The sequence below is a fragment of the Salvelinus alpinus genome, chromosome 7, assembly GCF_045679555.1.
Source record: "Salvelinus alpinus chromosome 7, SLU_Salpinus.1, whole genome shotgun sequence".
In the NCBI taxonomy this organism is placed as follows: domain Eukaryota; kingdom Metazoa; phylum Chordata; class Actinopteri; order Salmoniformes; family Salmonidae; genus Salvelinus; species Salvelinus alpinus.
The window spans coordinates 35299744-35326117 of NC_092092.1; the positions used below are offsets into that span (position 1 = coordinate 35299744).

General features: G+C 43.4%; 1 protein-coding gene across 6 annotated transcripts in view; it reads right to left on the reverse strand.

Moving 5' to 3' along the window:
- The window catches only part of LOC139580888 (cGMP-dependent protein kinase 1), a 161185-nt gene that overhangs the window by 2760 nt on the left and 132051 nt on the right, over nucleotides 1-26374 (reverse strand). For 2 of the 6 annotated variants that reach the window (XM_071410014.1, XM_071410012.1), the window contains exons 9-14: nucleotides 18653-18727; nucleotides 4269-4365; nucleotides 2509-2648; nucleotides 545-634; nucleotides 292-433; nucleotides 2-165 (exon numbers count right to left, since the gene is read on the reverse strand). In XM_071410014.1, coding sequence (XP_071266115.1) covers nucleotides 2-165; nucleotides 292-433; nucleotides 545-634; nucleotides 2509-2648; nucleotides 4269-4365; nucleotides 18653-18727 — 708 coding nt within the window. Of the gene's footprint in view, nucleotide 1; nucleotides 166-291; nucleotides 434-544; nucleotides 635-2508; nucleotides 2649-4250; nucleotides 4366-4513; nucleotides 5263-18652; nucleotides 18728-26374 lie in introns of those variants that run through there. The other 4 variants (XM_071410013.1, XM_071410011.1, XM_071410016.1 and 1 more) reach the window with 3 other exon arrangements.

Here is a 26374-nt window from a genome sequence, read left to right on the forward strand (position 1 = left end):
CCTTCCAGTCAGGAGTTCGTACATGAGGATTCCCAATGACCAGTAGTCAGCGGAGATGTCGTGCCCCTTGTTCAGGATGATCTCAGGTGCCACGTACTCCGGGGTCCCGCAGAAAGTCCATGTCTTTTTCCCAAACCCAATCTTCTTGGCAAAGCCAAAGTCCACCTGTGAAAAGACAGGAGCGCCAATGAGATCTCATTGACTGAACACCTTTCCCGCAGCTGCTGTGGGTCTTGAGCCATATTATTATACTACAGGTGTGAAGGTGTCCTCAGGTCTCTGTCCACTCACCAGCTTGGCATAGCCTCTGTGATCCAGAATGAGGTTCTCGGGTTTGAGATCCCTGTAGATGATCCCTTTGGAATGTAGGTAAGCAAAGGCCTCCACCACACAGGCTGTGTAGAACCGCGTGGTCGAGTCTTCAAATGAACCTCTGCAATGTTGAAGACAATATTCACGCAAGTTAAAATGATGAAGGCAGGGGAAAGCAAGGCAACATGGTATCATTTGAAAGTTAATTGGTTGAGAGATGCATTTCCCATACCTGTCCCTAAGTATGGTCCAGAGCTCTCCCCCAAGGCAAGCCTCCATCAACATATAAAGATATTTGGCATCTTTGAATGTCCGATACAGCCTGAAACACACATCAAGAACATGTCAACTGTAAATTGCGTCCTTTTCTTGAGGATAATGAAGTAGTCTATCGGAAGAGATATCAGTAGAGACACCTGGCTGAGATATCTCTACATCTAGCTAGTATCTGACATCTCTACATATACAGTGCCTTCCAAAAGTATGCATATCTTCAGAAAGTATTCATACCCCTTGACTTATTCCACGTTTTGTTGTTACAGCCTGAATACCTTTTTTTGATACACACAATACCCCATAATTATAAAGTGAACATTTTTGCAAATGTATTGAACATGAAATACAGAAATATCTTGTTTACATAAGTATTCAAACCCCTGAGTCAATACATGTTAGAATCACCTTTGGCAGAGATTACAGCTGTGAGTATTTCTGGGTAAGTCTCTAAAAGCTTTGCACCCCTGGAGTGTACAATATTTACACATTATTCTATTTAATATTCACATTGACGGGATGTAGTGGAGTGGGTCGAGAGCTTCAAGTTCCCTCTGTGTCCACATCACTAAGGACCTATCATGGTCCAAACACACCAACACAGTCATTAAGAGGGTATGACAATGCCTCTTCCCCCTCCGGAGACTGAAAAAATTTGGCATGAGCCCTCAGATCCTCAAAAAGTTTTACAGTTGCACCATTGAGAGCTTGAATGGCTGCATCACCGCTTGGTATGGCAACTACAGAGGCGCTACAGAGGGTAACGCGTACGGCCCAGTGCATCACTGGGGGCAAGCTCCCTGCCATCCAAGACCTCTATACCAGGTGGTGTCAGAGAAAGGTCCTACAAACACAAATTGTCAAAGACTCCAGCCACCCAAGTCATAGACTGTTCTCTCTGCTTCTGCATGGCCAGTGGTACCGGAGCGCCAAGTCTGGGACCAGAAGGCTCCTGGACAGTTATACCCCAAAGCCATAAGACTGCTGAAGAAAGTTAATGAAATGGTTACCCAGACTATTTACATTGGTGCAAATGTTTTGCACTGACATTTTATGCACACTCACACACACACACACACACACATTATTATCTATCCTGATTGCCTAGTCACTTTTACACCTACTTACAGTACACGTACATACTGTATTACCTCAACTACCTCATACCCCTGCACATTGACTCGGTACCGGTAATCCTTGTATATAACCTTGTTATCATAATTTTTTTGTGTTACTATTGCCTTTAGTTTTTCTTATTTGCAAATTTGTATACATTTTTCATACTTTTTAAATCTGTATTGTTGGGAAAGGGCATGTGAGTAAGCATTTCACAGTAAAGTCTACACCTGTTTTATTCAGCACGTGACAGCACGTTTTAGGTTATTGTCCTGCTGAAAGGTGAATTTGTCTACCAGGGTCTTGTGGAAAGCAGACTGAAACAAGTTATCCTCTAGGATTTTGTCTGTGCTTAGCTTTATACGGTTTTATTTTTATCCCCCAAAAACTTGAGTCCCTGCTGATGACAAGCATACCTACAACATCATGCAGTCACCACCATGCGAAAACCTCCCCTGATCTTTGTGGTTGAATCTGTCTTTGAAATACACTCCTTGATTGAGGAACTGTATGTGTGGGGTACAGAGATTATGTTGTCATTCAAAAATCATGTTAAACACTATAATTGCACACACAGTGAGTGCATGCAACTTATTATGTGACTTGTTACCCAAATCTATTCTCCTGAACATTATTTAGAAAAAAGAAATATCCAAAAACATCATTCCACTTTGACATTATGTATTGTGTGTAGGCAAGTGACACAAAATCTCAATTTAATCAATTTTTAGGTCAGGCTGTAACACAAGCAAATGTGGACAAAGTCAAGGGGTGTGAATACTTTCTGAAGGCACTGTATGTAGCTACCTGACAATGAAGTCTGAGTGGGCCTCCTGCATGATCTGCTTCTCGGAGCGGATGTGCTCCTGTTGCCGAGTGTCCACGATGTGCCTCTTCTTCAGGATCTTCATCGCAAAAGTTTTGATCTCATCGCTTTTTAGCTGCACCTGCAGGACACAGACGACGCAAGATATACAGCATCTCAAGGTCAACGACCACTAAAAGCGAAGTTGTAAACATGTCCTGGCTGTGCAGATCAAGTCTTAGTTGAGCCATTTTTAACACTTGTTCTGGGACCCAGTAATAGCAGATGAGTCATGGGTCTATTCGTAACTCCGGAGGACCTGAAAATAGTATGACTGGGAGCAGACATTCTTCACATTGCCTATCTCAGGAAGCACCTACATTCCCAGGGTCATTTAATCCCCGGGATGTCTAGCAATGGATTGCACTACAGTGAACACGATGACTGGAGGCAGGCGAAAGGCCACTTGTTTTTACTGAGGATGCCGCAGTGCCGAAAATAGGACAGGGCAGGGGATTCCTCTTTAGGCCAAGCTGCTGGGCTTTTCCTTTGCCGCAACTCTGAGACCCCACTGGTCCGCATTGCTCCATTCTAGCACTCACTTGATCAACCCTCACTTGCTCTGTCTATCTGTTTACATGCTTTCGAGTTTTTTATGTGTCAGTTTAAGTGTATATTCATTTTTATTGACAAAATTCAAATTGTGCATTGCAATATACAGATAGCTGCCAAAATAAAGGAAACACTTGAGTAAATGAGGGATACAAATTATATTGAAAGCAGGTGCTTCCACACAGATGTGGTTCCTGAGTTAATTAAGCAATTAACATCCCATCATGCTTAGGGTCATGTATAAAAATGGCCAGTTGCCCATTATTTTGGATACTATGGCTAGAAGAAGATATCTCAGTGACTTTGTAGAGGGGGTTCAAATGAGCATAAGGGGGTGTTCTGGCAGCTCATGGTGGCACAGTGCTTTATGTTGGCGTTTCCTTTATTTTGGCAGTTACCTGTACAATGAGTCAAAAGTTTTTTCTATATTCATTCAAAATATAAATCATGAGTGTGTTTTGTGTGTAATTATAAATCAATCAATGTTACAACTAGACATAGTTGAAGTCTGGGCCTAGATTTGGTGTGTTAATCTCACAATTCTATTAGGCCTGTACTACAAGCAGACTGAAGTTGGAAAGTTTCAGAGAACTCCTATGCTATGTAACACTGTGGGTCACATGGCAGGGCTCCATTACCTCTTCTGCCCTCATAGTGGAAAGTTACTTCAAATAGCCCAAAGACATTCTTGCTACCTGACCTGAGACTGCTCCGTTACAGGACAAGAAGACCACGGATCCTTCCTGTCCTAGATCTCCCAATTCAGTTCAAGATCTCTTTGCGCTTTATTCCCTGCCAATGGTTTATAATGAAATAGGACATGTGTCTCAAGAACTGTCTGGAAATGTAGAGCTCCAAAAAGAAGCTATTCGATGATTCAACGATGTCTGCATCTAATTACCTTCCATAGAAAATGAAATCACTCGACTACAGTAATCGTGTTCACTCTTGAGGACCTCCTAGCAATTTTACCACCATGGAAAAACTGACATTATCATCCATGGGCAACCTTGACTATTCAGTCTACCCAGTTGATACAGTATGCCAAGACATTGGGATTGGGAGTGAAACAGTGTACAAAGAGACAAAGACGTTATAAAACATATAGTACATACAGACAAACAGTACATACTTTATTTAAACATCCTACCAGCTCCACACGTCCGAAGCCTCCGACCCCCAACGTGTCAATTATGTTGAAGTCCAACAGCTTCAGGTTGCAGAAGAAGGCATTTTCTGCTTCATATCTACATTTTTTGAAGTGGAAAAAGGGAAACTTCTTAGAAGTCTGGATGGAGTAGGAGGTGATAAGTAATGACAATGGCGGGGAGGGAGCCGGGAGACTGTTCTGGCGCTCCCTCTCTTTCCGCACTGGGATAGGTAAGATCAACTCACGCATCTTGTCCACACCTTGGTCTGACCAAGTAGTGAAAAGCAATCAATCAATTGGAGCCCTCTGATAATAGTCAATAATATGGTCAATAGAACGGAAGTATATGCCTTGCGGGACACAGTTATTGATCTGTTGCTTCACCAACACTTTCTACACAGCATCTGTAAGAGTTCTTTCTCGAAAGTGGAGTTAAGGCGCCATTTCCAGTTCACATTTCGAGGATTCGAATATAGCGTTATCTGGGTGTGGAAGATTGGTGAATTAGCCAGATCTTCAGATTTTGTCCGCATGTAATCGCAGTCCAAATACGCTTTCTCAGAGTCCTCTGCGTGTGTTGAGTTCAGAGTCCAGCAATTACAACCCTCAAGGTAGAAATCCTGACTTTGAAGAAACCACCCAGAGTATTGCAAACAAAGCATAGAAAATAAACAGGCATAAACTTCTGGTAGAGGTAACCTACTAAAAGTTCAATCCAAGGAAGATCAATCCAACACTGAAACAACTCTGCAGACAGTCAATTAATTAACTTTACAGTACGTCCACTTAGACCACAAGGTAGGGAGAGACTAAAGCCTTGAATCCAGACTGCAGGACAGCGACTAAGGTGGGTGTCCGTGTCAAAACAAAAAGCCAAGTGTACTCGGCTCCAAGTACCAGTGACTACAAATACTGCCTGGCTGATCCCACTGGTATTAATAGCATTTGGACATTGCTTGAGGTTCACCCAGTTAGCATAGCTCTCACACCCCTACGCCATACTGCCAAACTGAGACTCCATCATCTGCAAGGCCTTACACCTCACTTATAAACTTGGAATGCAGATCACACCTCCATATTAAAGAACCATTATAGACAGGATTTGGTCCCTCACTGAGCTGAAGTGGAGAGTGGAGAGTAAGTGGAGAGTAAAAAAGTCATTTTACTGATTCCCTGATCAGTTTGAACCAACTTTGTTGTTAACTACAGTCATGAAGGATGGTCTTCAATTCAGCTAATTGGTGAATGAGTGAATATAATAATCCTGTATGGAAAATCTGACAGATAAGCAGGCCTGAAAATATCCTGTGAACCAGGCTATCAGGTTGTTTCCCAGACATCTGAGCTACTGAGTGATCCCCCAGAATCTGTGTTGGGACATGTAACTGAGTGTCTGCATCATCTGTCCCATATGCTGAGAATTATCGCCCATCTTCAATGTGAGTTTGAGGTGAACAAAACAGGAAGCACCCATGTCATTTTAGTAGTATGAACTCACAGCACACCCTCTTTATCACACTTTTTACCCCACTGCATCACACTATGCTGGTGGGACGTGAGTCCCCAAAGACAGGGAGAGGGGAGTTGCTACTAGCCACGTCTGTTACAAACGTCATGTTATCCAAGGATATAGGTGTCACCTTAATGCTTTCTGGCAGTGCGTAGAAACGGACACCAGCCAATCAGAGAAGACCATTATGGGGTGCTGTCAAGGAGCAAAGAACCGCATCGAGTAAGCCTTGACTGAGGCCAAAGTCACATTACCAAACGCACATCAGCTGATCGCTCATCGGACTTAAGTCTGGTGACCCACCGTTGAAGCCCTACGTATTATGACGAACCATAGGTTCAGGGTTTATAGGTCTACTCTCAACTGAGACTGTGTAGGCGGGTATAAAGACTTTACTAAACGCCACACAATAATTATAAACTTTTACAAGACCAAAGATCTAGTCAATGTCTATATAAATGCTCAACTCATGTAAATGGTATTTTTACAGTTCTAATGTGTCATATTCGTAATTGTTGAGTGTATAGCCTAGTGTATTTGTTTTCTGTTTCTATAGTAACGGCTTAAACACACATCTCCCCCATCCCCTCATTTGTGGCCCCCTGACTTGTCGTGGAGTCCATTTCACCAATCAACTCTCTCGAGGCCTTAAGAGGAAAAAGTTTACGGATGGGGTGTCACATGATGTAATTGGTGAGCTGCTGACAGAAGCTATGCTGAATGATGCCTCCAGTAGACCAGACTGTCAGAGGCCTCAGCGGTGTGGTGATTTTCCACTAGGTCGTTCTTCAATCCCATTCGTTTGTCCTAGGGTAGCCCATGACTCTGAGAAGCAGTTGGGACGTTTAGGTTAACAGTGACCTTCTCATGAAGCAGGACTGTGAATGTAAAAATCAGATCGAGTTCCAGACACTTAAACCATATGTATTTTGTTTCACAGCCCATATGAGGCATTAGTAGCCTACTGACTTAAGTCAAGTGACTTTCTTATGTAAGTGTACAAGCCTATACACAACGCCATATAGCCTACAATGCTTGTAGGCATTGTAGGCTAGAAAAGTACTAGAAAAGATGTGTATTTAAACCACAACATTGCACCGTATGGATAATGGATACTATAGCTACACAATGTCCTGTTATGAGACACACTTATATAAAAATTGGGGTTGAAAAAAAATCCTTACTATCCAATCGAATTTCTCTCGGCTACGCCCCAGGCCCCTCAAAATACCAGAGCTGCTGCTGAAAAGCGTGCTCACGACAAAACAGTCACATTCCTCCATTCTGACATGACTACTTTCAATATCTGCACTATTGCTGCCGTGGCAGCTGTCAAAATATCTGCTAAGTCCCAACCTGGGGCTGAATGAGGCCGCTCACCTCAGGGGTCAATGCACAACTAAGACCGACCTATAGGGGTTTGACCCCCCCACCTGTTTCACAATACAGCCACCACAGGGGCAGAGATGACCAAAAATTATCCCGATAGAAGTGGGCTACCAGGTGTTAATGCACAATGCAGCAATTTGACACGATTATGTCCCCTTGACCTGAAGAACTGACAACTCAAGCCTAGGTCAGTTCAACTTGGTGTTATCCTTGTCTCATTGTGTTTCATTCATTTAGGCTACCTTGCATCTTATATTTTAAGAAGGCACATGTTCATTAATCGTGTATCCTTTGATGTTGTGAACTTCTGATGATCTTAAACTATTTGACTCGAACCATGTACTCGTAATTGTACCTTCAATTTAATTTGCCCTATTTTCTATTAAACTAATATTAAAGCTGCACTATGCAGAAATCGCTCCGCCATTCCCTGTTTGCTAAAGTTCTAATCGTTTTAATTTCAGTTTATGTGACAAAACAAAGCACGAATAGTTTAGACTAGAGAATCATTGTAACATCTAAACCACTGTGAAATATATTTTCCTTACCAAAAAATATTGTATTTTCAGCTGCTTGAAGCTGGTGTACAAAACTGAAAGTCAAAGACGCAAAAACGGAACTTAAGAACGGGAAGCATAGGAATAGCTCACATAGCAGATCTACCGCTTCTTAGACTTGCTTTCAAATGAGAATGACAGATCTATAGCTCATATTTCTATGTGAATTTGGTTGGGTCACCAAAAAGTTACATATTGCAGCTTTGCCACCATTAAATGACTACTCTACAGCTAATACAGCTCCATATCTGTGCAGTTCTGTTGTGATCGTGTAGCCGTAAATGTCATGGCCTTGGGATGCTTCTGGTTCCTGATTCCATTCTCAGAGCTAAGCACGAGGTCTAACAGTCAAACATAAATGCTTTACTACAGCGCTGACCTGCCATCAATCTCATCTTTGTTCCCTGCCAGTCATATGGCAGTAATGGCAACTGGTAATCTGTGGGAGAGCTCGCTTCACATACCTCATGTCCACAAGAACAGGGATAACATTCAAGTACGGTTGTCTTTTAGGTTGAACACGGTCAATGTAGGAGTAACTAAAACATAACATCTCGGACAAATAATGCATTGCACATTTTTTGTCTAATTGTTTTGCAATATAAATTCTGTTGATCCTCCAAAATGGGCCAAATGCTAACTTTTATGCAAAAGTCTGAGCTACACATAATATTCAGCCTAAGGAGAGGCCACATGACTCCACTATATCCATATAAAGTAGCCTATTCCTTATTTGGAAGTGCAGCATTTACAATATATGGTTTCCTGTCATTGTTCCAAAGCATAATTAACCTTGTGAATGCACTGGTACTATTCTTGAGCTGTCAAAGAGACACTGCCTAGGCTAGAACTAAAGGTCAAACACAAAAATAAACTCCTCTTGCCTAAGTGTCTCTCAATATAGTATTTCAGCAGTCAACAGGTCACAAACCCATTTGATTTACCAATAACATTACAGATAATGTCAATGAGTTGATCAGGTATTAGAAATGATACTTTTTGAAGACAATTGTACCACTCTCTTAAAGAATGTGATTATAAAATAAGAAAACACAATGAAAAGTTTAATCTCCACAACAAAACAGGGAGACTGAAAGGAGTTTAAGAACTCTCTATCCTTGAGAAGTCAATCACACACAAGTAGAAACCACAAGGTCAAAGCTTCTGGCCTGGCTGCCCTGCACTCTTAAGACTGTCACACGAAGCAATTTGGACAAAATTTCTGTTACAAATGCAAATTGAAAATGACATCATCTCACGCAAATTTCCTGATACATGAAGCAATTCAAACACAATTGAAATTGCATGCAACATCCAATCCTGTCATACATCACATCATGTTTTTATAAATAATTAGTTTATCAAACCGGTTGGTAATTGTAACAGCATTGATATAGACAAAATACTGGATGTACAATTTATCTAGCTAGCCAAAACGTTGCCTATTTGCCTTTCTTTCTTTTCAAGCTAGCTGGCTAGCGTTAGTTTCCCATGCTAGCAACGAGATAAGCCAGCTAGCTAGTGCAGTTCATGTTGGACAATTTCAGTTGAAACTGTACAGGGAAAAGTTTGGGTTCACTTATAAAATGCAATTTATTGACTGGCAGACCATGTACATAAACCATGACTAGCCATGACGTCTAGAATTTTTGATACATTTCCCATGTCTCGTCTGTCGCAGTTTTTATCAGCACTGACAGCTGTGTTGACATGACAACAGAATTGTAAGGGCTGTTGTCCTCCTCCTCCGATGAGGAGAGGAGAGAAGGATCAGTGGACCAATACGCAGCAGTAGGGAAATAAGCCATCTCTTTATTTGAATACGACGGCAACACGAAAACAAAACACTTACAAAATTACAAAACAAGAAAACGACGTAGACGAAAACCTGAACATGAACTCACATAACTAAACGTAGAACTCACGGACAGGAACAGACTACATCAAAACGAACGAACAGCCAAACAGTCCCGTATGGTACAGACATGGACGAAACAGGAGACAATCACCCACAAACAAACAGTGAGAACACCCTACCTAAATATGACTCTCAATTAGAGGAAAACGCAAAACACCTGCCTCTAATTAAGAGCCATACCAGGCAACCCAAAACCAACATAGAAACAGAAAACATAGACTGCCCACCCAAAACTCACGCCCTGACCATATACACATACAAAAACAACATAAAACAAGTCAGGAACGTTACAGAACCCCCCCCCTCAAGGTGCGAACGCCGGGCGCACCAGCACAAAGTCCAGGGGAGGGTCTGGGTGGGCAGTTGACCACGGTGGTGGCTCAGGCTCCGGACGCTGTCCCCACACCACCATAGTCACTCCCCGCTTCTGTATTCCCCTCCCAATGACCACCCTCAAACTAAAGCCCCCTAAATGAACGGCCAGCACCGGGACAAGGGGCAGCACCGGGACAAGGGGCAGCACCGGGACAAGGGGCAGCACCGGGACAAGGGGCAGCACCGGGACAAGGGGCAGCACCGGGACAAGGGGCGGCAGATCCCGGCTGAGGGACTCTGGCAGGTCCCGGCTGAGGGACTCTGGCAGGTCCCGGCTGAGGGACTCTGGCAGGTCCCGGCTGAGGGACTCTGGCAGGTCCCGGCTGAGGGACTCTGGCAGGTCCCGGCTGAGGGACTCTGGCAGGTCCCGGCTGGACGGCTCTGGCAAGTCCCGGCTGGACGGCTCTGGCAAGTCCCGGCTGGACGGCTCTGGCAGGTCCCGGCTGGACGGCTCTGGCAGGTCCCGGCTGGACGGCTCTGGCAGGTCCCGGCTGGACGGCTCTGGCAGGTCCCGGCTGGACGGCTCTGGCAGGTCCCGGCTGGACGGCTCTGGCAGGTCCCGGCTGGACGGCTCTGGCAGGTCCCGGCTGGACGGCTCTGGCAGGTCCCGGCTGGACGGCTCTGGCAGGTCATGGCAGGACGGCTCTGGCAGGTCATGGCAGGACGGCTCTGGCTGGTCATGGCAGGACGGCTCTGGCTGGTCATGGCAGGACGGCTCTGGCTGGTCATGGCAGGACGGCTCTGGCTGGTCATGGCAGGACGGCTCTGGCTGGTCATGGCAGGACGGCTCTGGCTGGTCATGGCAGGACGGCTCTGGCTGGTCATGGCAGGACGGCTCTGGCTGGTCATGGCAGGACGGCTCTGGCTGGTCATGGCAGGACGGCTCTGTAGGGAGGAGAAGGAGAGACAGCCTGGTGCGTGGTATAGGCACTGGCTGCGCTGGAGAGGAGGAAACAGCTGGAGAGAGAACCCGGAGAGACAGCCTGGTACGGGGGGCTGCCACCGGAGGACTGGTACATGGAGGTGGCACCGGGTATACCGGACCGTGAAGGAGGACACGTGCTCTTGAGCATCGAGCCTGCCCAACCTTACCAGGTTGAATGGTGCCCGTAGCCCTGCCAGTGCGGCGAGGTGGAATAGCCCGCACTGGGCTATACTGGCAAACCGGGGACACCATTTGTAAGGCTGGTGCCATGTATGCCGGCCCGAGGAGACGCACTGGTGGCCAGATGCGTTGGGCCAGCTTCATGACATCCGGCTCAATGCCCAACTTAGCCCTCCCAGTGCGGCAAGGTGGAATAGCCCGCACTGGGCTAAGCACGCGTACTGGGACACCGTGCGCTTTACCGCATAACACGGTGTCTTACCAGTACGACGCCTTCTACCTCCACGGTAAGCACGGGGAGTTGGCTCAGGTATCCTACCCGGCTTTGCCACACTCCTCGTGTGCCCCCCCCCAAGAAATTTTTGGGTCTGACTCACGGGCTCCCAACCGCGTCGCCGCGCTGCCTCCTCATACCAGCGCCTCTCTGCCTTCGCTGCTTCCAACTCCGCCTTGGGACGGCGATATTCCCCTGGCTGAGCCCAGGGTCCTCTACCGTCCAGGATCTCCTCCCAAGTCCAGGAGTCCTTGTTGCTCAGTTGAGCTTTCCCTTGCCGCTTGGTCCTAGTTTGGTGGGTGATTCTGTAAGGGCTGTTGTCCTCCTCCTCCTCAGATGAGGAGAGGAGAGAAGGATCAGTGGACCAATACGCAGCAGTAGGGAAATAAGCCATCTCTTTATTTGAATACGACGGCAACACGAAAACAAAACACTTACAAAATTACAAAACAAGAAAACGACGTAGACGAAAACCTGAACATGAACTTACATAACTAAACGTAGAACTCACGGACAGGAACAGACTACATCAAAACGAACGAACAGCCAAACAGTCCCGTATGGTACAGACATGGACGAAACAGGAGACAATCACCCACAAACAAACAGTGAGAACACCCTACCTAAATATGACTCTCAATTAGAGGAAAACGCAAAACACCTGCCTCTAATTAAGAGCCATACCAGGCAACCCAAAACCAACATAGAAACAGAAAACATAGACTGCCCACCCAAAACTCACGCCCTGACCATATACACATACAAAAACAACATAAAACAAGTCAGGAACGTTACAAGAATGATATGACGAGTCATGTCAACTTTTTTTCTGCTCATTGATTGGACATTGCATTCAGTCAGTTGCAGGAAATAGGATAGATTTGTATCTCTTGCGGTCCAATACAACTAGGTTGCAGGCAATTATGTTAGGGTGACACGCGGAGCAACCCAGATGCAACTTTGTTTCAAGCAACATCAATTGCATCCAGATTGCTTTGTGTGACATCGGATTTAGAAAAAATGGTTCCAAAAGGGTTCTTCGGCTGTCCCCATAGGATAACCCTTTTTGGTTCCATGTATAACTCTTTTGGGGTCCATGTAAAACCCCAAAGGGTTCTACCTGCAACCAAAAAGGGTTCTTCAAAGGGTTCTCCTACAGGGATAGCCGAACCTTTAAGGTTCTAGATGGAACCTTTTTTTCTAAGAGTGTGTTGCCACATATAGAGGCTGTTTATACCCCCTACTACCCCTCTACCACCGACTGTCCACAGAAAAAAACATGTGTTTACAGGGACCTAGCGGAAACAGCTGCCCAGGAGTTCTCCCACCCTCTAACGTTTAGAAACATAGGCCCTGTTTCGCCAAGGTAGGCAGAAAATAAGAAAGGAGACCAGGGAGAAGGCACAGTAGCCTACAGCCAGGGAACATAGGGAACCCTAGGGGCACGGAGGAGGCAGGTAGTGGGGCAGGGGATACTAGCCTGAACCCATGTCCTACAGCCATCCCAGTCCCCCTTGTGGTGCAACCTTTGGTGTGAGAGACCCTTGGGGTGTAAGATACTGTACAGTTTCAGCCTCTGGGCACATTGTGTCCCCATGGTGGGGGATGCAGTCTTCCCTTTGCATAGAGTAAGCCCTTCTGGCTAAGGTCCGAGTCCGAGAGAGAGAAGGCCAGGGACATAGAGCCAGCTGTAGGATTAGGATCCTGATCTGCAGGCTGACTGATGGGATTGCTGGAGCTGAAGTAGTAGCGAGTGTATTACTCTACAAGGAACATCTGTCAACTAGCAGCTTGACATCAGTTTGTTGACATATTAATGTTGATACTGTGATGTCAATGTTACCAAGACAACATAATACATCATTGAGAACTGCGCTTATTTAACATGGGAAGCGCTTGCTACCACGACTGCAAACTCCAGACCCCAAAACGAGGAAATTAAAGATTTCCTCTCCTGTTGTTTCCTTCAGATAAGGCTTTATTTTAGACGTTTTTGTGTGCTCCTCATAAATCAGACAACCTAAAATAGAGTTTGTTTTCCCAGAAACAACACAAAGCCCATTTTAACAACTAGGCCTACGGGTCTCTTAGTATCTAATGAACGTCAGTAGACCCCATGGACACAAATAGAGTCTGGTCTCTATCCTTGAAAAGTCAATCATACACAAGTGGAATCCGCAAGGTCAATGCACACACCTTATTGTGAGTTCTGTATATTTCATTGACCCAACCGAACCGTGAATTACGTGCTCTCTATACTCCAGCCCATTGATATGCAAGAGGACTGATGAAGGCATGAGAGGCCTGTCTGTCTCTATAGTGAATACATTATGCATCAAGATGCACACAACAGTAAAAGTGACTGTTGTTACTATACCATGACAACAACAGTTGCTAGTGATAAGAGGAATCACAAAAGGATATTGAGGGGTAAGCACATTGATATATCTCCTTAGTTACTAGTCTATGGCCTGTTTCATTGTCAATGAAAATATATCTCAATTTAAGAGTTGTCCATGTGTGACTGTGAACAGGCTTAGACATCAATGAAGCATTTCCTGTAATAAGGATCACTAACCATTAGAGGGAGCACTTGCAACATTTTCAAATGACAGTAGAAAGGCAATACAGAGAGTGCTTTAGCCTACAATACAAATGAATTGTACATTCATAATGAATCCTGTTGCTATGTTATGCAGAAGATGGCAGAGGAATAAGGCATGTGATACAATACACTAGGATCTACAGTACACCCACATAACAGATTTAGCCAAATTAAATATGCTGTCTGACACACACACACACACACACAGGCCACACACAGGGCATCACACAGGGCATCACACATACAGACGTCGAATCTTAATTTGACCCCTTTCGTCACAGTAGAAAAATAATCCTGCAGAAGGAGGATTTAAATATCTGATCTTTTTTTAGAATCGCCACCAGGGGGCAGCTGGAAGCGGTGTTAGGGTACAATGCACACAGTACCTAACCTCAGCAAAAAAAGAAACAAGACCCTGTCTCAAAAATAATTCGAGAAAAAAAACATAACTTCACAGATCTTCATTGCAAAGGGTTTAAACACTGTTTCCCATGCTTGTTCAACTAACCATAAACCAATGAACATGCACCTGAGGAATGGTCGTTAAGACACTAACAGCTATTAAGGTCACAGCTAGGACACTAAAGAGGCATTTTTACTGACTCTGAAAAACACAGAAAGAGAGATGGCCAGGGTCCCCTTATGCATGAACGTGCCTTAGGCATGCTGCAAGGAGGCATGAGGACTGCAGATGTGGCCAGGGCAATAAATTGCAATGTCCGTACTGTGCAACGCCTAAGACAGCGCTACAGGGAGACAGGATGGACAGCTGATCGTCCTCGCAGTGGTAGACCACGTGTAACAACACCTGCACAGGATCGGTACATCCGAACATCACACCTGCGGGACAGGTACAGGATGGCAACAACAACTGCCCGAGTTACACCAGGAACGCACAATCCCTCCATCAGTGCTCAGACTGTCTGCAATATGCTGAGAGAGGCTGGACTGAGGGCTTGTAGGCCTGTTGTAATAAGCCAGGTCCTCACCAGACATCACCGGCAGCAACGTCGCCTATGGGCACAAACCCATCATCGCTGGACCAGACAGGACTTGCAAAAAGTGTTCTTCACTGACGAGTCACGGTTTTGTCTCACCAGGGGTGATTGTCAGATTTGTGTTTATCGTCGAAAGAATGAGCGTTACACCGAGGCCTGTACTATGGAGCGGGATCGATAGGGAGGTGGAGGGTCCGTCATGGTCTGGGGCGGTGTGTCACAGCATCATCGGACTGAGCTTGTTGTCATTGCAGGCAATCTCAACGCTGTGTGTTACAGGGAAGACATCCTCCCCCCTCATGTGGTACCCTTCCTGCAGGCTCATCCTGACATGACCCTCCAGCATGACAATGCCACCAGCCATACTGCTCGTTCTGTGCGTGATTTCCTCCAAGACAGGAATGTCAGTGTTCTGCCATGGCCAGCGAAGAGCCCGGATCTCAATCTCATTAAGCACGTCTGGGACCTGTTGGATCGGAGGATTAGGGCACTTTTTTGGTTCCTACATGATTCCGTATATGTTATTTCATAGTTTTGATGTCGTCTCTATTATTCTATGTATGTAGAAAACAGTAAAAATAATGAAAAACCCTTGAATGAGTAGGTGTGTCCAAGCTTTTGACTGGTACTGTACTTCAACAGCAAAAACCAGACAGTGGAATGTTTACAAACTCCATTATGCGAATAATATGTGACCCAATTTAGGAAACTAGGCGTTTGTCGCAAGTCATTTTATTTTTATTAAAATGCATTTTTTGGGCAGAAATACTTTCTCAAACATTTGAACTTTCATGTGCCTTAATAGCAAACGTGTATGCCATCTGTAAACATGAATACATTTGTTAAATTTCGAGCTTTGTTGGTTAAACCACAGAAAAAGTGAGCAACCTTCCCACTAGCCATGATTGGCTGAGATAATGAGTGGGCTGGACATGCCGAGGGAGGAGTTCAGATTGGTCTGCCATATAGAAGGCTTCTGTCTATTTGAGCTTGTCAGTCTGTGTTGGTAATCCTGATGAACGTGGCTTTAAAAAAAAATGTATTGTGTTGTGGAGCTGCATAAGTGTTGCTCTTCACTTTCTGGAGGATCAAGTTTTGAAATCAGAGGAATTAGAGTATGATAGCTAAAGAGATGGAGAAAACACCTGTCTCCAGATTACATCTTCAAACTAAGGGCAACCGTGGTATGGCATTCCTGACAGGGAGCGTCCATCATGCATGATGATGTATACAGGTAAGATAGTCTAGCATTAGCTAGCTACATTTTCTGATATTACACATTTTTAATTTTGTCAGAAAGTGGTTTCATTTCAAGCTAAAGTGTACTATTAGCTAGCTAGCTAATGTTAGCTGGCTGGCTCCCTAACTGATGTTATTATTCATTTCCCAGAGCCATTTGCTATTCTAGTTAGAGCCTAATGTTAGTTAGCTAACATTGAACCTGGTTGCTTAGTGGCATTGTTGGCACTTTGTTCATTGTTGTTTAGCTAGCTAACGTTAGCTGGCTGGCTTGTTATCTAACGTTACGTGACATGTGTGAACTTACACTTTGTTTACCTAGCTAACGTAAACTCACCCCATTCCGTACAAATGTGCGCAACCGCAACATTCAAACGAGGCTACAAAGAAAACGAATGGGACTGTAGCGACTGTGTTGACTTCAAAATCCGGGGTGTGAACTAGGTTTCTATTCAAGCGTTGATCGACATGGTAATGGCTCTATAGTATTGGAGAAAAGTTGGAGAAAAAAACAGACCCTCTGTTACAGCTAGACGTGTCATGTCGTAACGTACAGCACGCATAAAGCAACTATTTCTGTCTTACAATCTCTCTCCACCAGGTGTAGCACTTCTCTCATCGTTTAAAAACAAGAAATGGACAGTGACGGGGTAAGGGGGATACCTAGTCATTTTTTTCGTCATCACTGCATGTGATCATCATTCTCAAAGCCGTTGTTTACTTCTAAGATCACTTTAGCACCGCCCTAAAAACCCGATTCAAATTTGACACAAACCTTCAAATAGGTATGTAATGACACATCATATACTCTGTATAGTGTTTTATTTAAATTTTAGAGGCGATAAGGTGATAAGTTGGACAGATCGAGGGAAAAAAAAATGTTTACCACACACATCTCTCCTTCTCACTATCACGCATTTGTTTCGCTTCCCCACCCGTCATTTTTAAAAAGACCCGACGGGGCTCATTGCCTTCTTGAATTATGCAGAAACGGGCAGCGTGGGGGTCATGTAATTGATTCTGTTGCAAAGGGGAGAAATTGTGCTTTACAATGGTATTGACATAACAGTTGATCTGGAAGTATTACGTTTTTGGGGCGCTAAAATAAGGTCAATTGTACGGACCAAGGCGATGTACAAAAGTGAGTGAGTTTACGTTAATGTTAGCTTGCTGGCTCGTTAGCTAACGTTACGTGACGTGCGTACAACACCCGTTGAATATGGCCGGTGTCAGTAAATGTCTGCAAAAAAGCGGAATGAAATTGTTGCCAGCAGAGCTGGTTAGGCTGTTTTCATGTTATCCAGAGGTAAACAAATCATCGGCCAGAGCGTCAAGTGTGCGCTCCAAGAGTGAAACGAGATGGGTGGGGTTAAAGCTTAAGAGGGTGTGAACGAAAAAGCGTAATGGGTGTAAACAAATAAGAGCTCTTCACTAGATACCAAATCATTCAAAGGCCATTTTCTCAAAAGTGAGTTTGTAAGTAGATCAACTTTCAAAGCAGAATTACTTTCCCATTGTTCCTCAAATGCAGTGTATGATATACCATTTTGTAGCTCTGAGTCTCTACCTTTTTCCAATGTAAAAAACACAATTAAAAATGTTGTTACATTAGACCGAAACCAGGTGGTGAGTCACATATGTGCTGGTACAAATATCAGTTTTCAAGATCAGTATGTATCCTTATCCTACTTACTAACCAGCTACGAGATGTTTAATTCCACAATTGTAAATATGTTCTAAGGTCAGTGAAATACAAACCAATGTGTATTTTCTAATTAAATATGTAAGCTGAACTAAAACTGAATTACTATTATCAGATGGATTCTTCACATTCCTCATATTCCCACCAATCAGCAAATCAAGAAAGCATTCTAAACCCCAGAGCTCATTAATTGTAGTGGGGACTAGGGTAGGATTCAATATGTAACAAAGCCATTGGGTTGGATAAAGTTTCTCTTTCCTGAAAGCCGGTGCAGCTGAGATCAAATGAGCAGATCAAATGAGACACTAATTCATTTTATGCATAGACTAGAACCTCATCAAGCAGAATATATCCACAACAATCAAGAAAAGAAAAAAAACATGAAAAAAAACAGGTTTCGCAATGGCTAGTGGTGTTCAGCGTTAATGAGGGGTGTAGTGTGTGTGGAGGAAAGCAGGGGTAGTTTGGTACTACTGTAATGAGGTGTGTTTGAAACATTTGTGTGTGTGTGTGTGCATTCATGTACTTGGAGAGTGGTGTAAGGAGTGTTTAGAGCAATTGAGGTGTGTGCACGCGTGCGTGCATGTGTGTGCACGACTATGTGTGTGATGCATGCATCAATGCAAAGGAGTGATATAGTTCATAACAAAATTCAGGTATGAATTTGAGTTGTACAGTACTTTATAAAGAGTGTAAAGAGTGAGATACTTACTTGGCTTTGGCCCCTGCATCTTCATAACCTTTGTTTGAGACATCCTCCAGGCCCCCAATCAAGTGTTTAAATGAGCTGAGAGAGATCACAGAGTAACACTAAATCATTAACTTGCTCAACACCTTGAACACCAGGTCACACATGCTGTTATTGTCACAGATCCCCATTGAGTTCAGTATTAGTAATGCACGGGACATAGGAGGGCAGCGAATCACCTAAAACATCTGTCACAAAAATTTGTCCAGGAAAAGTGCCGTGAGTAGAGTGCGTTGACATTAACATGATGATGTTGAGACAATGTTTAAGAATCAGTGAACATCATTCATCTTTGTGCTGTGAGACCAGTGCAAATCAAGAGCATTATGTTAGGGTGGCTTCCATTTCGGTTTCAAATGAATCACACCATATGTTCAGTTGAAAATGTAAAAGAAAAACTACTGAGAAGATACTGTTCTTGAATGGTGCTGTCCCTCCCCATCAACTAAAGTGTTGATTATAACCCATCTGAGAAAAGACTCACTCTACAGACTAGATTGTTATTATTATGAGACTATGCATAGAGTCTAAGATGGCGCTGCAATGGATAGCAGCCGTCTTACGGACTCCCGACCAATTCTGCTATTTTATGTCATTTTTACCGCTGATCTTAACTTTTTTTGTACATAATGTCTCTGCCATAATTTCCTATGACCGAAAATAGCGTCTGGACATCAGAAAACTAACTTCGATATGGACGTCATTTTGTACTTCAACAAGTCGGCAGCTCTGGACTTTCTGCATACTCTGGGCCGGGCCCTAATCCCCTGGACACGGAAGAGGAAGCGGCAGCGAAAGAGATGCAGGCGAACCAGCATCCTGACCAGAGTACATTAGCGAGCAAATGGACTGCCATTTCCCTCTGCTCTATTGGCGAACATGCAATCCCTTGAGCAAATTGGATGAGCTCCATTTTTAGTCTATCCTATCAATCCAACCCGCCCAAAAAATCCAATGTTTGTCAGTCGTGGCTGAACCAGGACATACATCTTGCTGATATACATCTTTCTGTTTTTTCTATGCATTGTCAAGACCGGAACGGTAGACTCGGGTAAGACGAAGGGAGGAGGGGCATGTCTCTAATGTTAAGGAACTCTTGAGTTTTTGCTCGCCTGAGTTAGAATACCTCATAAGCTGCAGACCATACTATTTACCAAGACCACATTTCTCGTAGCTGTCTATTTACCACCACAAACCGATGCTGGCACTTATACCTCCCTCAACAAGTTGTATAGGGCCATAAGAAAATAAGAAAATAAACATTCAGAGGTGGCATTTATTTTTTGTATGAGCATGTCACCTGTGCAACTAGAAGCAACACACACAGAAATGCATAGAAAGCCCTCCCTCACCCTTTCTTTGGCAAATCAGACCATAACTCTATCCTCCTGCTTCCTGCTTACAAGCAAAAACTCAAACTGGAAGTACCAGCTCAATACGGAAGTGGTCCGATGAAGCGGATGCTAAGCTACAGGACTGTTTCGGTCGCACAGACTGGAATATGTTCCGGGACTCATCCAATAACATTGAGGAGTTTACCACATCATTCACTGGCTTCAGTAGCCTTTTCCTGTAGTCAATGACCAAAAGTGCCCTCTTTGGCTTCATGGGTGGAATGTTATTAATATTTTTCATAATTTCATAATTTATAAAGATTTTATTTTTTTACGACTAAAATTTGGTGTTTCTATGTTAAACAGTTTTGTTATATTTCAATCTTCTGTGATGTATATAAAGTCTCTATTGAGATGCAAACTCAAAATGTTATACATTTTAACTCCTGACATGGTACAGGTGTCTTACTTTTTTTAAGCCCATAACCATGTGTGTGAGGTGTATACTTTTGTTTCAAAGTAGATTTGTTAAGACTACCAATTACAGGCAGCATCCGCACAGAGCTAAAGGCTAGAGCTGCCTATTTGAAGGAGTGGGACACGAATCCGGACGCTCATAAGAAATCCCGCTATGACCTCTGACAAGCCATCAAACAGGCAAAGCATCAATACAGGACTAAGATCAAATCCTACTACGCCGGTTCTGATGCTCGATGGATGTGGCAGGGCTTGCAAACTATCACGGATTACAAAGGGAAGCCCAGCCGCGAGCTGCCCAGTCACGAGAGGCTACCAGACAAGCTAAATGCCTTCCACTCTCAATTTGAGGCAATGAACATTGAACCATGCATGAGAGCACCAGCTGTTCCAGAAAACTGTGTGATTTCGCTCTCTGTAAACAGGTCAACATTCCCAAGGCTGCGGGGCCAGAAGGAATACCAGGACGCGTACTCAGAGCATGCGCTGACCAACTGACAAGTGTCTTCAATTACATTTTCAATCTATCCCTGACATGGTCTGTAATACCAACTTGTTTCAAACAGACCACCAAAGTCCCTGTGCCCAAGATGACAGGTAACCTGCCTAAATGATTATCGCCCCGTAGCACTCACATCTCTAGCCATGAAATGCTTTGAAAGGTTGGTCATGGCTCACATCAATTGCATTATCGGATACCCTTGACCGACTCCAATTTGCTTACCACCCCAACAGATCCACAGATGACACAATCTCTATTGCACTCCACACTACCCTCACCCACCTGGACAAAAGGAATACCTATGTAAGAATGCTGTTCATTGACTACAGCTCAGCATTCAACACCATAGTCCCCTCCAAGCTCATCACCAAGCTCAGGACCATTGGAACTGAACAGCTCCCTCTGCAACTGGACCTTGGACTTCCTGATGTTCCGCCCCTAGGCGGTGACGGTAGGCAACAACACATCCACCACACTGACCATCAATAGGGGGGCCCCTCAAGGGTTTGTGCTTAGTCCCCTCCTGTACACATGAGTAAAAGACAAAAATAATTTGGTTCTAAATATACATAAAAGTAAAAGTATGAATAATAAAAAAATCCTTATATTAAGCAAAGCAACATTTTATTGTTTTTAAAATGTACAGATAATCAGGGGCACACTCAAACATCATGTACAAAAGATACATTTGTGTTTAGTGAGTCCGCCAGATCAGAGGCAGCAGGGATGACCACGTGTTCTCTTGATAAATCTGTGAATTGGACCATTTTCCTGTCCTGCTAAGCATTCAAAATATAGCGAGTACTTTTGGGTGTCAGGTAAAATGTATGGAGTAAAAAGTAGATTATTTTCTTTCGGAATGTAGTGACATAAAAGTAAAAGCTGTCAAAAATATAAATAGTAAAATAAAGTATAGATACCCCCAGTAACTACTTAAGTAGTATTTTAAAGCATTTCAACTTAAGTACTTTACACCACTGTAGGTAGGTTAGAGACCTGGCATTGTGGTGCCAGGACAATAACCTGTCCCTCAACATCAACAAGACAAAAGAGCTGATTGTGGATTACAGGAAACGGAGGGGCGAGCACACCCCCATCCACATCGATGGGACTGTAGTGGAACGGGTCGACACCTGAACGCAAAGCATTAGAGAGGGTGGTGAGTATGGCCCAGTACATCATGGGGCCAACATCCCTGCCATCTAGGAACTCTATACCAGGCAGTGTCTGAGGAAGGCCCAAGACTGTTCTCTCTGCTACCGCACAGCAAGAGGTATCAGTGCACCAAGTCTGGAACCAACAAGACCCTGAAAAGCTCCTTCCCCCAAACCATAAGACTGCTAAACAAGCTAATCAAATGGCTAGCCGGACTACCTGAATTTACCCTTTTTTTTATTACTAACTCTCTTGCACTGACTCTATGCACACACACAGGACTCTACTCACACACTCATTCATACTTAAACTGACACCGCGACACGTAATGTAGCAGTCAAAAGTTTGGATACACCTACTCATTCCAGGGTTTGTTTTTGTTAAACCATTTTTTACATTGAAGAATAATACTGGACACATCAAAACTACGAAATAACACATATGGAATCATGTAGTAACCAAAAAAGTGTTAAACAAATATTTGTATTCTTCAAAGTAGCCACCCTTTGCCTTGATGACAGCTTGGCATACTGTTGGCATTCTCTCAACCACCTTCATGACGTAGTCACCTGGAATGCATTTAAATTAACAGGTGTGCCCTCTTAAAAGTGGAATTTCTTTCCTTCTTAATGCGTTTGAGCCAATCAGTTGTGTTGTGACAAGGTAGGGGTGGTATACAGAAGATAGCCCTATTTGGTAAAAGACCAAGTCCATATTATGGCAAGAACAGCTCAAATAAGCAAAGAGAAACAGCAGTCCATCATTACTTTAAGACATGAAGGTCAGTCAATCCATAACATTTCAAGAACTTCAAGAAAGTTTCTTCAAGTCCAGTCGCAAAAACCATCAAGAGCTATGATGAAACTGGCTCTCATGAGGCCCGCCACAGGAAAGGAAGACCCGGAGTTACCTCTGCTGCAGAGGACAAGTTCATTAGAGTTACCAGCCTCAGAAATTGCAGCCCAAATAAATGTTCAAGTGACATACACATCTCAACATCAATTGTTCAGAGGAGACTACGTGAATCAGGCCTTCATGGTCAAATTGCTGCAAAGAAACCACTACTAAAGGACACCAATTAGAACAAGAGACTGAGTTGGGCAAAGAAACACAAGCAATGGACATTAGACTGGTGGAAATCTGTCCTTTGGTCTGATGAGTCCAAGTTTTTGATTTTTGGTAGGTGAACGGATGATCTCCGCATGTGTGGTTCCCACCATGAAGCATGATGGAGGAGGTGTGATGGTGCTTTGCTGGTGACACTGTCTGTGCTTTATTTAGAATTCAAGGCACACTTAACCAGCATGGCTACCACATCATTCTGCAGCGATACGCCATCCCATCTGGTTTGCCCTTAGTGGGACTATTATTTGTTTTTCAACAGAACAAAGACCCGAAGCACACCTCCAGGCTGTGTAAGGGCTATTTGACCAAGAAGGAGAGTGATGGAGTGCTGCATCAGATAACCTGGCCTCCACAATCACCCGACCTCAACCAAATTGAGATGGTTTTAGATGAGTTGGACCGCAGAGTGAAGGAAAAGCAGCCAGCAAGTGCTCCGCATACAGTATGTGGGAACTCCTTCAAGACTTTTGGAAAATTATTCTTCATGAAGCTGGTTGAGAGAATGCCAAGAGTGTGCAAAGCTTTCATCAAGGCAACACGTGGCTACTTTGAAGAATCTCAAATATAAAATATATTTGGATTTGTTTAACTCTTTTTTTGGTTACTACATGATTCCATATGTGTTATTTCATAGTTTTGATGTCTTCACTGTTTTTCTGCAATATAGATAGTAAAAATAGTAAAAATAAAGAAAAACTCTTGAATGAGAAGGTGTGTCCAAACATTTGACTGGTACTGTACATACACCCACACACACACATAACATGCGCACACATCCATACAGTATTGACGCCACACACACACACACACACACACACACACACACACCTTAATTACCTTGAGCTCCTGCACATCAACTCGGTACTGGTACACCCTGTTATATTTCCTCAAAATCAATTTAAAAAAATCTAAAATTGTATTCGGTCACATGCTTCGTAAACAACAGGTGTGGACTAGCAGTGAATTGCTTACTTAAGGCCCTTCCCAACAATGCAGAGAGAAAGAAAATAGAGAATAATAGAAAAGTAAAACACATAATAATAATGTGAGTAACGATAACTTGACTATATACACAGGGTACCAGTACCGGGTCCATGTGCAGGTGTACGAGGTCATTGAGATAGATATGTACATACAGTATAACTAGGAATAAAGTGACAGATAAGGGTCCGTGTGCAGGTGTACGAGGCCAATGAGATACATATGTACATACAGTATAACTAGGAATAAAGTGACAGATAAGGGTCCGTGTGCAGGTGTACGAGGTCATTGAGATAGATATGTACATACAGTATAACTAGGAATAAAGTGACAGATAAGGGTCCGTGTGCAGGTGTACGAGGTCATTGAGATAGATATGTACATACAGTATAACTAGGAATAAAGTGACAGATAAGGGTCCGTGTGCAGGTGTACGAGGTCATTGAGATAGATATGTACAGTATAACTAGGAATAAAGTGACAGATAATAAACATTAGCAGTAGAATAGGTGATGAGACAAAACAAGTTAGTACAAAAAGGGTCGATGCAGATTAACCAGTACTATCTGCACCGGATTTTGTTATTCACTATGTATTTATTCCTCGTGTCACTACTTCCATTATTCTACTTTAAAAAAAAAATGTTTTGCATTGTTGAAAAAGTAAGTAAGCATTTCACTGTCAGTCTACATCTGTTGTTTACGAAGCATGTGACAAATAATATATGATTTGGTTGATTTTATTCTATGCAATCGAGAATTCATTTTGATGAAAGCATTTTGCTGAAAACTCTCACACTGATGAGATGCATGGGAGGAGAGCAGGCGTGCTCGTCTTAGTTTGATTGAGGACATGCATTAAAACAATCAACAGATCTGACTGTCCATACTAGATTGAATTGACGTTTCATTTCTGTTCTTTCCGAAATCAAGAATATACGTCTGCTGGCATGCTTTGAACATTCAAAAGGCAATCCTAAATGTACTGTCACGCACAAGATATGGTGGATGTTAGCTGTTCTGGAGAATAAATATTGTCATCAATGATACTGTCAAGGTTAACAAGGCAGACATGTTGTCTGCAATCAAATTTATTTACCTGACAAGGTATGGTAAATCATTGTCTTTTTTAGATGCAATCTTCTATTGTCTATTTGAGTTTGTACATAAAACGTAAGCTCTAATAACACTATTTACTTACAATTTAGTATGGAGTTGGCAATTTTAAAGTAATGACACATTACTGTCAAAATGTGATAATAGAATACATTTAAACATGATAAAAATAGAAAGGACTGACAGGTAAACCCTGATATCATAGCTGAGACTTTCTCTTATCTCTTATAGAGGAAAAACAAGCTAAAGAAGTAGACACATGTCTGGTTATATAAAAATAACCAGATTATGATGGAGCATCCTCAAAATGGATCATTTTTCCCATTTAGCGTATTCAGGTTTTTGTCATTAAGGGTCCTTCTGTGCTCTTTTTAGCCATCTGTTTCAAAGCGCCTGAAACCATTAGAGGGGCTAAGAGGGGTCTGATTACCAACCTGCATTTCAGTGAGAGGGGGCAGGTTGGAGGAGTGGCCATTTAAATGTGACACATCGGAGCTCTGTCTGTGGAGTGTTGCTTCTGGGGCATTTTCTCCCAGCAGGCAACAACGCTGAAAAGCGTGTGTCTGGGCCCTCGGGCACTGAGAGGCAGCCTCGTGTTCCAGAACAGAATACTCACTCTCCCATGTGCCCCCGATCACTACACATATAGATAGATATACTGTAGACATCAGGAGTTATTTCTGAGGTTTATGAGTCTGCTCTCACCGGGGTTAGATTGAGCTGTCAGACTGGTACAGCTCTTTACAAGGATCTTAGATCAAATAGTTTTCCGAAAAAGTAATCACACAATCAACATGATGTATGGTAAGTGGTAGAGAATAACTGACGTCCAGTGAGGTTAGCCAAGAACTGTCACAACCTCCTGACAGTTGTGACCTCATTATGTGTCTAGACTGAAGGAATTTATTATCATTTCATGACTGCAAAAACATTAGATATCATCCAGGAAATATGACCATTAAGGCCAATGAAAGGGCATTTGAAGTGTGAACTGCGT